At 43.2% G+C, this 13,263-nt stretch overlaps 1 protein-coding gene across 1 annotated transcript in view; it reads left to right on the forward strand.

Annotated features, from left to right (window-relative positions):
• The window catches only part of PRICKLE2 (prickle planar cell polarity protein 2), a gene marked incomplete at both ends in the record, with an annotated part of 348,209 nt that overhangs the window by 276,346 nt on the left and 58,600 nt on the right, over nucleotides 1-13,263 (forward strand). The window contains 1 exon segment of the mRNA XM_079712511.1: nucleotides 12,535-12,648. Within this exon segment, the coding sequence (XP_079568637.1) occupies nucleotides 12,535-12,648 (114 nt within the window).

Raw genomic sequence — 13,263 nt, forward strand, 5'->3', positions numbered from 1 at the left:
TCATGATTACTTTCCCATATTTTACTATTATCTGTGCTCTTGAGGTTATTTCATTTATTAGATCCATACAGTAGAAATACTGTATAATTGTATGCATCTCTTCCCAATCCCACATGCAGTGACGTCACATTGGTAGCTTGAAATCAGCCCTAGTAGGATTATTTATACCATGGAAATTGGCAAATGCTACAGATGTAGCATTGATTTATTGTTTTTTGAAACTCTGAAGTGTTTTTCTCTGCCTCTAATGGCTTCTGCATTATAGTCATTTGCCTACTTGTCTTATATACTCTATTGAAATATAACTTCCTCCAACCAGGGGTAGTTTCTTATGCACGTGTGTGTCCTTTCCACACAAGTACCCCAGGGTTCCTTGCATGTGGTAGACTCTTAGCCTGCTCAGGCTGCCTTAACAGAATACCACAGACTGGGTGGCTTCAACAACAGAACTTTTTTTCTTCACAGTTTTGGAGGCTGGAGGTCCAAAGTCAAGGTGCAGGCAGGGTTGGTTTGTGGTGAGACCTCTCTTGACTTGCATTCGGCCACCTTCTTGCTGTGTCTTCACATGGCCTTTCCTCTGTGCGTGAGCACTCCTAGTGTCTCTTCCTCTTCTTACAAGGATATCAGTCCTTTCTGATTACAGCCCCAATCTTGTCACCTCATTTAACCATAATATCTCCTGAAAGGCTCTTTCTCCAAATATAATCACTTTAGGGCTTACGGTTTCAGCGTGTGAATGGGGAGGCGGGCAGCACAGTTCGGTCCATAATATAGACATTTATGACTTATGGATTAGATTGCTTTGAAGCCAAGAAATATAGATCCTTCGATGTGTGCCTGTCTTTTTGCTAGTTACATTACAGGCAGACCTCAGAGATTTGCAGTATCAGTTCCAGACCACCACAGTGAAGCAAGTATTGCAATAAAGTCACAAATTCTGTGGTTTCCCAGAGCATGTAAAAGTTATATTTATACTATACTGTAGTCTATTAAGTGTGCAACAGCATTATGTCAAAAAAATGTACATACCTTAATTAAAAAACACGTTAGTGCTTAAAAATGCTAACCATCATCTGAGCCCTCAACAAGCTGTAATGTTTTTGCTGGAGGGTCTTGCCTTGATAGTGATGCTGCTGACTGATCAGGGTGCTGGTTGCTGAAGTTGAGGCGGCTGTGGCAGTTTCTTAAAATTAAACAACAATGAGGGGGCTTCCCTGGTGGCGCAGTGGTTGAGAGTCCGCCTGCCGATGCAGGGGACATGGGTTCGTGCCCCGGTCTGGGAAGATCCCACATGCCGCAGAGCGGCTAGGCCCTTGAGCCATGGCCGCTGAGCCTGCGCATCTGGAGCCTGTGCTCTGCAATGGGAGAGGCCACAACAGTGAGAGGCCCGCGTACTGAAAAAAAAAAAAAAAAAAAAAAAAAAATTAAACAACAATGAAGTTTGCTGCACGATTGACTCTTCCTTTCACAAACAATTTCTCTCTAGCATGACAATGCTGTTTGATGGCATTTTCCCCACAGCAGAACTTCTTTGAAAATTGGAGTCAGTCTTCTCAAACCCCGCCAATGCTTTATCAAATAAGTTTATGTACTGTTCTAAATCCTTTGTTGTCATGTCAACGGTCTTCACAGAATCTTCACTAGGAGTAGATGATATCTCAAGAAACCACTTTCTTTGCTTATCTATAAGAAGCAATGGCTCATCTGTTAAATTCTATCATGGGATTGCAGCAAATCATTCTCATCTTCAGGCTCCACTCCTAATTCTAGTTCCCTTGTTATTTCCACCACACGTGCAGTTACTTCCCCCACTGAAGTCGTGAACCCCTTAAAGTCATCCATGAGGGTTGGAATTAACTTCTTCCGAACTCCTGTGAATGTTGATATTTTGACATCTTCTCATGAATCATGGATGTTCTTCCTGGCATCTAGAATGGTGAATCCTTTCCAGAAGGTTTTCAATTGACTTTGCCCAGATCCATCAGAGGAATCACTTTCTTTCCCAGCTATAGCCTTCTGAAATGTTTCTTAAATAATAAGAGTTGAAAGTCAAAATGGCTCCTTGATCTGTGGGCTGCAGAATGGATCGGTGTTAACAGGCATGAAAACAACATGAATCTCGTTGTACATCTTCATCAGAGCTCTTGGGTGACCAGGTGCACTGTCAGTGAGCAGTAATACTTTAAAAGGAATCTTTTTTTTCTGAGCAGTAGGTCTCAACAGTGGCTTAAAATATTCAGTAAACCATGTTGTAAACAGATGTGCTGACATCCAGGCTTTGTTGTTCCCTTTATAGAGCACAGGCAGAGTAGATTCAGCATAATTCTTAAGGGTCGTAGGATTTCGGAATGGTAAATGAACATTGACTTCAGCTTAAGGTCACCAGCTGCTTTAGCCCCTAACAAGAGTCAGCCTGTCCTTTGAAGCTTTGAAGCCAGACATTGACTTCTCTTCTGTAGCTATGAAAGTCCTAGATGGCATATTCTACCAATATGTGGCTGTTTTTGTCTACATTGAAAAGCTGTTGTTTAGCGTAGACACCTTCATGAATTATCTTAGCTAGATCTTCTTTATAACTTGCTGCAGCTTCTACATCACCTCTTGCTGCTTCTCCTTGCACTTTTATGTTATGGAGAAGGCTTCTTTCCTTAAACCTCATGAATCAACCTCTGATACCTTCAAACTTTTCTTCTGTAGCTTCCTCACCTCTCTCAGCCTTCATAGCATAGAAGAGAGTTAGGATATTGCTCTGGATTAGGCTTTGGCTTAAGGGAATGTTGTGGCTGGTTTGATCTTCTATCCAGATCACTAGCACTTTCTCCATATCAGCAATAAGGCTGTTTTGCTTTCTTATCATATGTGTGTTCACTGGAGCAGCACTTTTAATTTCCTTCAAGAATTTTTTCTTTGCATTCACAACTTGGCTAACTGTTCGGAGAAAGAGGCCTAGATTTCAGCCTGTCTCAGCTTTCGACACGCCTTTTTCACGAAGTTTAATCATTTCTAGCTTTTGATTTAAAGTGAGAGATGTGTAACTCTTCCTTTCACTTGAACACTTAGAGGCCATCGTGGGATTGTTAATTGGCCTAATGACAATATTGTTGTGTTTCAGGGAGTAGGGAAGCCCAAGCTGAAAGGGAGAGATGGGGGAATGGTTGGTTGGTGGAACAGTCAGAACACACACAACATTTATCAGTTAAGTTCGATAAATGGGTGTGCTTCGTGGTTCCCCAAAGCAATTACAGTAGTAACTGATCACAGCAGCTACTCACCCGAATATGCCCATTCTCCCCTGAGAGCATACTATCACTTAATAAATCCTCGATTTGCTTTCTTGGAAAAAAAAATCACTGATCACAGATTATTATAACTAATAAAATAACAGTGAAAAAGTTTGGAATATTGGGAGAATTACCAGAGAATGTGACACAGAGGCACAAAGTGAGAGAATGCTATTGGAAAAATGGTGCTGATGGATTTGCCTGTCACAGGATTGCCACAAACCTTCAATTTGTAGAAAACACCATATCTGCAAAGCACAGTAAAGCAAAGCTCACTAAAATGATGTGTGCCTGTATAACATTTGAGCCTCATAGCAATATTTCAAAGTAAATATTATTGCCCCCATTTTACAGATAGGAACATTGACTCTATAAGAGATAAAAAAAAATTTGCCCAACTGTGTACACATGGAAAGTATTCAGTCCATTATTCAGACCCAAACAGTGTGACTCCAGAGTCCAAACACTTAGCCACTCTAAGAAACTGCTACCCTGCTTTTTCATACACATGTACGTGTGTATTTTGTCTGAAGGCAATATTGAAACTGCTATCCAAAAAGTAAGCAACTGTTGGAATTTTTAGTAGTAGCATATACGCAATTGTGTAGACATTCTGCAAAGTGTTTTGGTAAAATTGAGGTGGAGCAGTCTTGTAATTGCACCTTAAAGGGAGAGTATTGAAACTCCCAGTTCTTCGGTTTCTAAGACCTCTTCTTTAAGGCAGTATAAAATAAATAACTGTCAGATAATGCTCCAAACTAAATGGAAAGTATTTTCTAACTAGACATTGAAGTTTAATATTCTAAATTAAAAAACATTTTAACGAAAAGGATTGGAAAGGGAGCGAGCATGTGAGTGCAGACAGGCATAGCTGCAGAACAGCTCACCTGATTTTGAATCACAGTACCTGCTTAGGACATAACGTGATTATTTTCTTTAATTTCTTTGAACAGAGTTGACTCAACTTGAAAGAAGTTCTCTGGCTTCAAATCAAAAGGGGTGTTGCTTTTGTCCCTTCCTCTTAAAGAAACAGTACATTGACAGTTATTTTATTCATCCTTTTCTTAGCGTGTCCATCATGCATCCCACATCAGTGATCTCTGGTGAAAAAGCAAGTGCTTGGGTGGTGTGAAAGGGAAGCTCTGTGAGCTTTACTCTGGTTCCTCCTGAAACCTCACCTGTGTGTCCTGTTGCTGCATGTCCCTGTTCACATCCATTGATAAACCAGAAAGGCAGAGAGATGAGATCTGAACACAGCACACATTCATTCAGCAAACATTTGTTGAGCACCTACTGTGTGTGACACCTTTTTCTGGGGATAGATGGTGCACAAAGCCCCAGGCATTCACATTCTAGAGGGAAAAGAGAGACAATGAACAGGTAGATTATGTATCAGCAACTGGTAAATTATTTGTAGAAAAGCAGTTTAAGGGTTTACCATTTTCAGCACTAGTGACTTTTTTTTTTTTTTTGCGGTACGCGGGCCTCTCACTGTTGTGGCCTCTCCCGTTGCGGAGCACAGGCTCCCGACGCGCAGGCTCAGCGGCCATGGCTCACGGGCCCAGCCGCTCCGCGGCATGTGGGATCTTCCCGGACCAGGGCACGAACCCGCGTCCCCTGCATCGGCAGGCAGACTCAATCACTGCGCCACCAGGGAAGCCCAGCACTAGTGACATTTTGATCCAGATCATTCTTTACTGTGGAAACTACCCTATGCATTGTAGGAGGTTTAGCAGCATCCCTGGCCTTGACCCACTTTATGTCAGTAGCACACGCGCGGCATGCACACACACACACACACCAGTTGTGACAACCGAAAATGTCTCCAGACATTGCCGAATATCCCTTGGGGGTCAACATTAGCCCCAGTTGAGAAGCGTTGGTCTAAAGAGTAAGAGGTGGAGGTACTGATATATTGGGATCAGGGAAGACCTACCTCTCTTTTAAGGTGACTTTTGAGCAAAGACTGGAAGAAGTGAGAATAGGCATCCTGTAAATATCTGGGGGAAGAATGCAGCAGAGAATGGCTAGTGCAAAGGCACTGAGGTGAGAGGAATAGCAAGGAGGCCATTGTGAGCAGGACTGAACAGGAAGAATGTAGCAAGTGATACGATCAGCCAGCTCTTCAGGAAGCCAGATCATGATCCTATAGTGAGGACTTTGGCTTTGAATCAGAGGGTGATGGGAAGTCATGAAGGGTTTTGAGAAGAGCAGTGAGTGATGTGACCTGGTTTATCTTCACATGGGGTTGTTCTTGCTGAATAATCACCTGCAAAGGGCACAGAGGTGAAAGCCAGGGTCCAGAAGCAGCCGTGGCAATAATTCCAGTGAGCACTTAGTCAAGGCTGGACTGGTTGTGAGGGGATGGGGGAAAGTGACTGGATTCTGGGTATATTTTGAACCTAAATCTGACATGGTTTGCTGTTGAATCAGACATCGGCTGTGAGCAAAAAAGAAAACAAGGGGTCTTTGAAATATTCTTCTTTGAAAATACCCCAAATGGGCTTTTATTCTTGATTTTTGATCCTAATCCTATGGGAGTTTAAGCACGATGCAGACATTGGTTAGACATTAGGTTTTAGACTGTTATTTCCTAAATTACTTCCTGAGTAAACCAATTAAAATTATAATGCGCATCTCCAGGAGAAAAGGGAAGGAGCCATACTCAGTATGATTTTACCTCTTAGACGCTGCTTAACAACACTTTTCTCCTGTTGCTTGGGTAATGAAATTCGGGCAGGTGGGAGCCAAATGAGCAAACGGGCCCTCAGAAGCAGCCTGTCACCCTGTGCTCATAGGTGTAATACTACCTGATTATTCTCTAGGTCCCCATTTGGGAACTAGTGTGCACTTTTCATAAAAACCACCATGTGCCTCCAATTCATGCAACATCTCTCCCTTCTCTGTAGCACCTGCCTTCTGAGACCTCAGGCATATGCTAGATATTGCCTCCCCAGATTGAGGTAGATTAACCAAGGTTCCAAGCTTCTTAAACTGTGGGAGAGGGAGAATGTGAAATAAAGGCTCGATCTTCTAGTTAGTCTCTGAGTTAAGATAGGCTTTTATAAAACCTTCCAAATGTGTCAGCCCACATCAGTGATTACACTCTGGGAGTTTTTACCTTTACCTTGTAAAGTCACATTTGCTTTCCCCTTAAAGCAGTGTTTCTCCTGGTTGGGAGTGACGTTTTTATTAAGAATGCAGAATTCTGGGCTCTATTTCAGACCCAGAGGGATAAAAATGGGAATATTGTTCAATAAGGGCCCCAAATGATTCTGTAGTATGCTAACATTTGAGAACTATTGCTCTATCATTAGGAATTTCATTCACTTACAAGTAACTGAAATGTAAATAAAGAACTAGTTTATTTCTCTTATTGCTTAAAGCAGTTCAGTGATAGGCAACCCAGGGCTAGTATGATGGCTCTATGGTATATTCAAAAACTCCCATTCTTAAGGTTACTTCATGGTATAAGATGGCTGCTGGACCTCCTGCTGTTTTGTGTACATTGCAGCCAGGAAGCAGGAAGGAAGGGGAAATTGGGCAAAAAGATGTTTGTCAACTACTTGGCCTCCTTTAAAAGAGCTCTCCCAGAAGTCACATCTTTACATGTCATTGGCCAGAATTTATTCAGATGGCCACATGTAGCTACTCCAGAGGTACAGAAATATTGTCCTTAGCTGGGCATATTGATGCTCTAAGTAAAATGATGGTATTCTAATTAAGGAAGAAAAGAAAATGGGTATGATTGGTCAGCCATCTCTGCCAGAACTCCCTTACACCATCATACCATAGTGGTGTGGAAAGACTGTTTAATTTGGAGTACATCATTTTACTTACTGTCAGTTCATTTTGAACCATATGTTATGTTATGGAGAACACCAAAGGAAAACATGTTTATCATTCCTGTGGTCAATCATGCAGATATATTAGGAATTTACTCTATCTTTTTGTCTTCTTTTCCATCCATCTGCTAGTCTTTTTTTTTTTTTTTTTTCCCCTTGATAAAGAAGCCCAAGAATCCATGCAAAACAGAGGGAGAGGATGAGGAAACCAAGTTCAGAAGTGGTCCTACCATGTTTTAGCTGTGTGACTCTCAATCTGATGAGTGTAATGTACCACCTCCAGGCTGTGGGGAGGGTTCACAAGGCACTGTATATAAAAACACTTCAGGCATTAGAGCAACTCAATAAAAAAAATATGTTCCTTGATCCCTTCCTTCATTTGGACTGTGAAGGACAGTTGGTTCTAAATTCAGCCCCCAAATTCTGACTTCTTCGTTGGGTTCCCGCTCTAAGAAAATAGGAATGCTTTTGATATGGAAAATGTACCACCCCCAAATTTGAGCACTTTGCCATTAGGATTTCTGATTGTTGTAGGAACTGGTGGAATCCCCCTGCTTAAGGATATGTGTAGGTGTAGAAGGAGACATGTACAAAATTGAGTGAAATTGAACAAGTTCTTTTGCCTCCTCTGGGTCTCCTGTGGTGCCTGGCAATCCCATGGGTTGGCTGTTGAAGGAAAACACTTGGGTGACTCTAAAACTCTTAAAATGGGCTCCCTTGAACCAACAGCCGGGGCATCCCCTGAGAAATGGTTAGAAATGCAAATGATCGCCTTCACCCCCCAAGGCCCCCTGAGTTAGAAAGGTGTAGTTTAACAAGCCTTCCAGGTGGTTCTGGTGGAAGCTAACATCTGAGAGCCACCGCTCTCAGTAAAGCACGTTTGTCTCCAACGAGGAGCCGTTGACTCCCTGGCTTCGATCTCTGCTCCGGCAGAAGTGCTGCCAAATGTGCAGTTCCTTCTGACAAACCCAGTCTTTCCAGCTGGGCGCGGTCTTGCTTTGCAGACTTTATTTGCACACTGACTAAAGCTCTTACAATCCGTCTGACACAGACTGACGTTATTGCCAAACCTCGCTGTTGGGAGTCACACTTTAAATAAAGGCCTTCAGCTATTTCATTTTCCTAAGCCAGTTTATTGTGTTCAGGATGCTTTTGTTTGGAGGAAATGTACTTCGTGTGGCTACACCCAGCGCACAATCACAGGGCATCTCTACCTGGGAATCCGTAAATGGAGCGAAGTGCCTAGCACGTTCTACAGGCCTGCGTTTGGAGAAATATACTCAGTATACACAGGAAGAAAAATCAAGTTATCAACCTGCCAGATAATAGCTGGGTAATGATCACCACTGACAAAGTTTTATTGGATTTGACTATTTACTTGTAAAAATTAACAAGTGAAACATGTTTGGGCTAAAATGAGCAATCTAGGGTTTTCACGGGTGGTGCCAGTTTTCACTTTTGTAGTGCCAAGAAGTATACTAAATATTTTCCCCTTACTATTGGTATGATTGGTGTTTGTTCTGAGCTATACAGTAGTTTTATTATGGAAGATGCCAAAGCATTTCCGTGCATGTGGCATTTCCATGTTCAGCCAGAGACAGATTGGGAAAGAGAGCCGTTTCTCCCTCATTCCCATCTGTCTGCTAATCCCCTTTGCTCAGTGAAGAGCTTGCAAAGTCCAGCTTCTAAACACCAGGAGACACAGAAGCCACCATGAAGGGGGGTTATTTTTACTCCTGGACTTGAACAGGCTTTGAAGAGAATTGGACGTGGTAAAGGACCAACTCACTCTCCTGCCTCACAGCAAGTCAGATTACCTACCAGGTGATATGGGGGTGATTTGGTAGGTTGTTAATTAATAATGAGCTGATTTGGTTTGATAAACGGAGTATTTTAGCAGGTAAGTTTTTAAGTTATCTGCCAAATGATTGGTTGCCTTGTGACAAATTATGTTAGCACATTTTATATTGAAGGAATTATGGGAATACTGGTAGAAAAGATGCGTTTTCAGTGGTGGTGATGAGTGGGCTACAATTATAGAAGGCAACACAAGATGTTGGGACTTGCCTGGTGGCGCAGTGGTTAAGAATCCACCTGCCAATGCAGGGGACACGGGTTCAAGCCCTGGTCCGGGAAGATCCCACATGCCACGGAGCAACTAAGCCCGTGCACCACAACTACTGAGCCTGCGCTCTAGAGCCTGCGAGCCACAACTGCTGAGCCCACGCGCTGCATCTACTGAAGCCCGTGTGCCTAGAGCCCGTGCACCGCAACTAGAGAAGCCACCGCAATGAGAAGCCCGCACACCGCAACAAAGAGTAGCCCCCGCTCGCCGCAACTAGACAAAGCCCGAGCGCTGCAGCGAAGACCCAACGCAGCCAAAAATAATAAATACATAAAAATAAGTTAAAAAAATTTTTTTAAAAAGGCAACACAAGATGTCCAGCCAGTAAAGGTGTTCCACAGGAGTAGTCACTGCCTCTGTTGACTTAAGGATTCAGTCTTTAAGATGGACCTCAGCATACTGAGGTATTTATTTACCACCTAAATATCTCTAGAGCTCTCCATCACTGCCTCCCCCTTAGTCCAGTCATGTGTTGGGACTCCTTTATCCTCCAGTCTTAAAACGGCATGGAACCTCTGCATTCCAATCTCCAGGTGTGGCCCCTGCCCAAGATGGGGTAAGCAGGAGCCTTCTGTAAGGAAGTGGAATTGAGCAAAGCTAGTCAGTCTAGGGTGGACTCTTGAACGGGGCTTGTGTAAACTCAAGTCCTGTGGGGAACAGATCTGCAGAGAGGAAAGAATAGAGCAAAGGTAGGAGGACACCAGGCTTAGGGAGATGGGGAATCCCTTACTAATCACCTTCCATTGGAAGTTTCCATTTCCTCGAGAGGCCCTACCATACTGCTGGGTTTTTTGAGAAAACACCACATCTTTATAATAATTTACCTTTTTTTCCCCTGAAACCAAGCTAGCTTAAATCGCATTTTATCCCTTGCAGCCTTCTTTCTTAGACCAGTTATAAGTGGGGGGCTCCCCAGGTCTGGTCTCACTCTACAAGCCGACAGTGTTGCCCTACCTCTTAAAATGGAAGGAATGCCAGGAAGATCTGGATTGTTCCATTTGGAGTATACCGGGCTGGACAGTATACTTATTGCTGTGTATTCGTATTATTTCTTGTTACTGAGGGCCAAATGCTCTGTCTCCACTCTTGTTTAATTACCACAGTCACATGATGAGGATTCTGAGAGGTTTTGTTAACTTGCTCAGGAACACGGGGCTGGGAAAGGACAGAGCCATGACTGGGGGTTCAGGTCTACCTGGCCGTGTTGCAGAGAAGGTACAGGGAAAACTCCAGCCTGGGTCAGCCTCAGATGGTAGCAGAGAGACCTTCCTTGTTCAAGGTACCAGTTCAGAAGATGACTGCTCTGGGCAGTGAAGAGAGGGGTGTGTGAGTGATGAGGGGTGATTGAGAGGAAGGTCAGTGGAGCTCAAATCAGACTCTTTGTGATCAAGCATCCACAGTGATGCATTTTATTGTTTTTAATTTATTTTATTGAAGTACGGTTGATTTACAATGTTGTGTTAATTTCTACTGTACAGCACAGTGATTCAGTTTTACATATATATCCATTCTTTTTCACATTCTTTTCCATCATGGTTTATCACAGGATATAGTTCCCCATGCTGTACAGTAGGACCTTGTTGTTTATCCACATAGCGATTCATTTTATATTAGCATTTGTCCCTAATGTTCTGTAACCATAATGCGAGCTGTGAGAATGACAAAGTGATGTTTCCCCAAGGCTTTTCCACCAGTCATTTTTTGACCTGGGAGGCAAAGCCCATTCCCCAAGATACAGGGAAGGGGCCTGCTGCTTTATATACCTGGCCCTTACCTGGTGAGGCATATGGGGCACGAATCTCCTGAGCACATAATGGTGTGCCAGTCTCTGATGGGCTCATCGCCAGCTTCTAATCCCAAACTAACTCATGATCTGGGCTTGTATTTCTTCTCAGAGAGAGTGCCAGTAACCTGTGGGCTGCCTTCAAAACCCGGAACCATTGCTTCCCATCCTGAGACTTGGCTTCCTGCCAGGTGTCTCTAGGGAGGGGTCGCAGAGCCCTGGGTCCCAAAAGCTGGCTAGTCTACAGCAAGAAGTCTGTTTATGTTTACCTTTGGGATTTGATTAAGAGGATGTTACACACATGGTGGTGAATGGTTACGATCATTTGTTACGAAAACAAGGATAGCTTTCACATTTTTTTTAAGGCTTTGTTATCACAAAACCGTCTTCCTCTCTCTTCTAACAATTATGATTTCGTTTCTGGAGATCAAAGTAGACAGAGCTTTCACAACTCTTCACCCCAGCATTCCCAAAACGTGTGGTCATATCCAAGGCTCCCCAAACTCAAAGGAACGTGACCAGGTTTGTGGAGCGTAACCAATATGTTGAATGTAGAGCCCCAAGTCTTCTGTCTTCTCCATTTTGTTGAATGGATGCCTTGTTTCACAAGAGTTGGTCATGATGCTGAGAGACAGTTGAAAAGTATTTTCCATGATGTCATCTGACCTTGTGGGATTTTTTTTTTGGCCTCTCCTATATAAAGCATACCTTCTGTTTTGGCCAGTTTTTTCCCCTAGTTTCACACGCAGCTGGATGCTAGAATGTCTGTTTTCTTTTCTCAGGCAAAATTAGATGTTTGGTGCTTTACCAAGTAGTTGTTAGGGTTGAATGAGCCTCAGAAATTGTAAGAATATGTCCTAACATCTGTAAACAGGAGCATTCTAGGATGTACAAAAAAAGTCACGTTAATGACAATTTTTAATTACACGCTCTGTATCCTGAATTCAGTGACTTTTTTTTTTTTTTTTTTGACAGATCTGAGCTGCTGCCTGTCCTTACAAAAAGCTTAAAACCTAGAGGGCTTTTAATGTAGGTGGAGGCTGAGGGACCCAGGAGTTCTCTGCGCGCCAAAGACTGGTGTTGACTCCAGCGCCAGGGCAGGCGCTGACACATTGCTTTGGCTAGGAAGGCAGGTTACATGCTGGAGACTCACAGAGAAAATGGTAAAGCCAGCTCTCGGGGGAGCCTGCCGAGAAAGCCCTACCCTCCGGGTTCACCAGCATGTTTACCAAAATCTCTTTTTCTAGGAAAGTTTGCTAGCTTTATTTTTCCCTTACAGAGAGAGGAAAAGCCCCAAGACATGGGTGATTTGTGGGACTCTTTCTTCAAGGATGAATTTCTCTGTTTGCAGTGAGAAACTCATATGCCGTTGAGTTTCACAAAGGACAGGGAGAGCGGGAAGCAGATGTGTCCTTTTGTGGGAATCATCTCCCCAGGATGTGGGAGTGGGCAGGTGGTTTGAGTAATGGGCGAGTTATCTGTTTGCTTTCCATCCTTCAGGTTCACCAGTACTATAGCTGTCTCCCAGAAGAGAAAGTTCCCTATGTCAACAGTCCTGGAGAGAAACTTCGAATCAAGCAGCTATTACACCAGCTACCGCCACATGACAATGAGGTAAGGGGCTAGAGGGGCCTTCGGAAGACTTTTCTTAGAACTTTCTATGAACTGTTACCTTTTTCATAATCAGAATGCTGCGATCAATGAGATCCCCAATGAAAAACTCTTGGCAGTTTAGTTTAGGTTTTAGCTTCCTTAATTAGAACTAAAAGAAACTGTCGGACACCTTCTGGAGAGGGTTACCAAAAAGCAGAATCTCATTATGGACTGGATTCGTCTCTGTGCCTGGCACTACTGGCTATTTGAGGTAACTGGGGAGCCCTAAAATGTAAAAGTTCAAGTCCAGGTTTTGTTAGTTGAAGGACGTGCGATGCTGGTTGCCTGAGCCTGTTAGATGATTGAGATTCCCTGGGCAGTTCAAGTCCAGCACAAACTCTGAGACTCTCTTGAATTTTCAGCATCATTTCTTAGTAAATAAGTATGTAAGTTTTCCATCTTACACTGTAGTAGAAGTTACATGTCCAGATTTGCAGCTGTGAACATTTGTGTTTTTGTCGTTTCCAGTCCAACTTGGCAAGGTCACCCTTTATACTCTTGAAAGTATGACTCGCAGGCCGTCCTTTTTCCTGAACCCAGACACGAGGCACTATAAGCAGGCATTCATCGTCTTTG

This window comes from Hyperoodon ampullatus (genome assembly GCF_949752795.1).
Source record: "Hyperoodon ampullatus genome assembly, chromosome: 10".
Lineage (NCBI taxonomy): Eukaryota > Metazoa > Chordata > Mammalia > Artiodactyla > Ziphiidae > Hyperoodon > Hyperoodon ampullatus.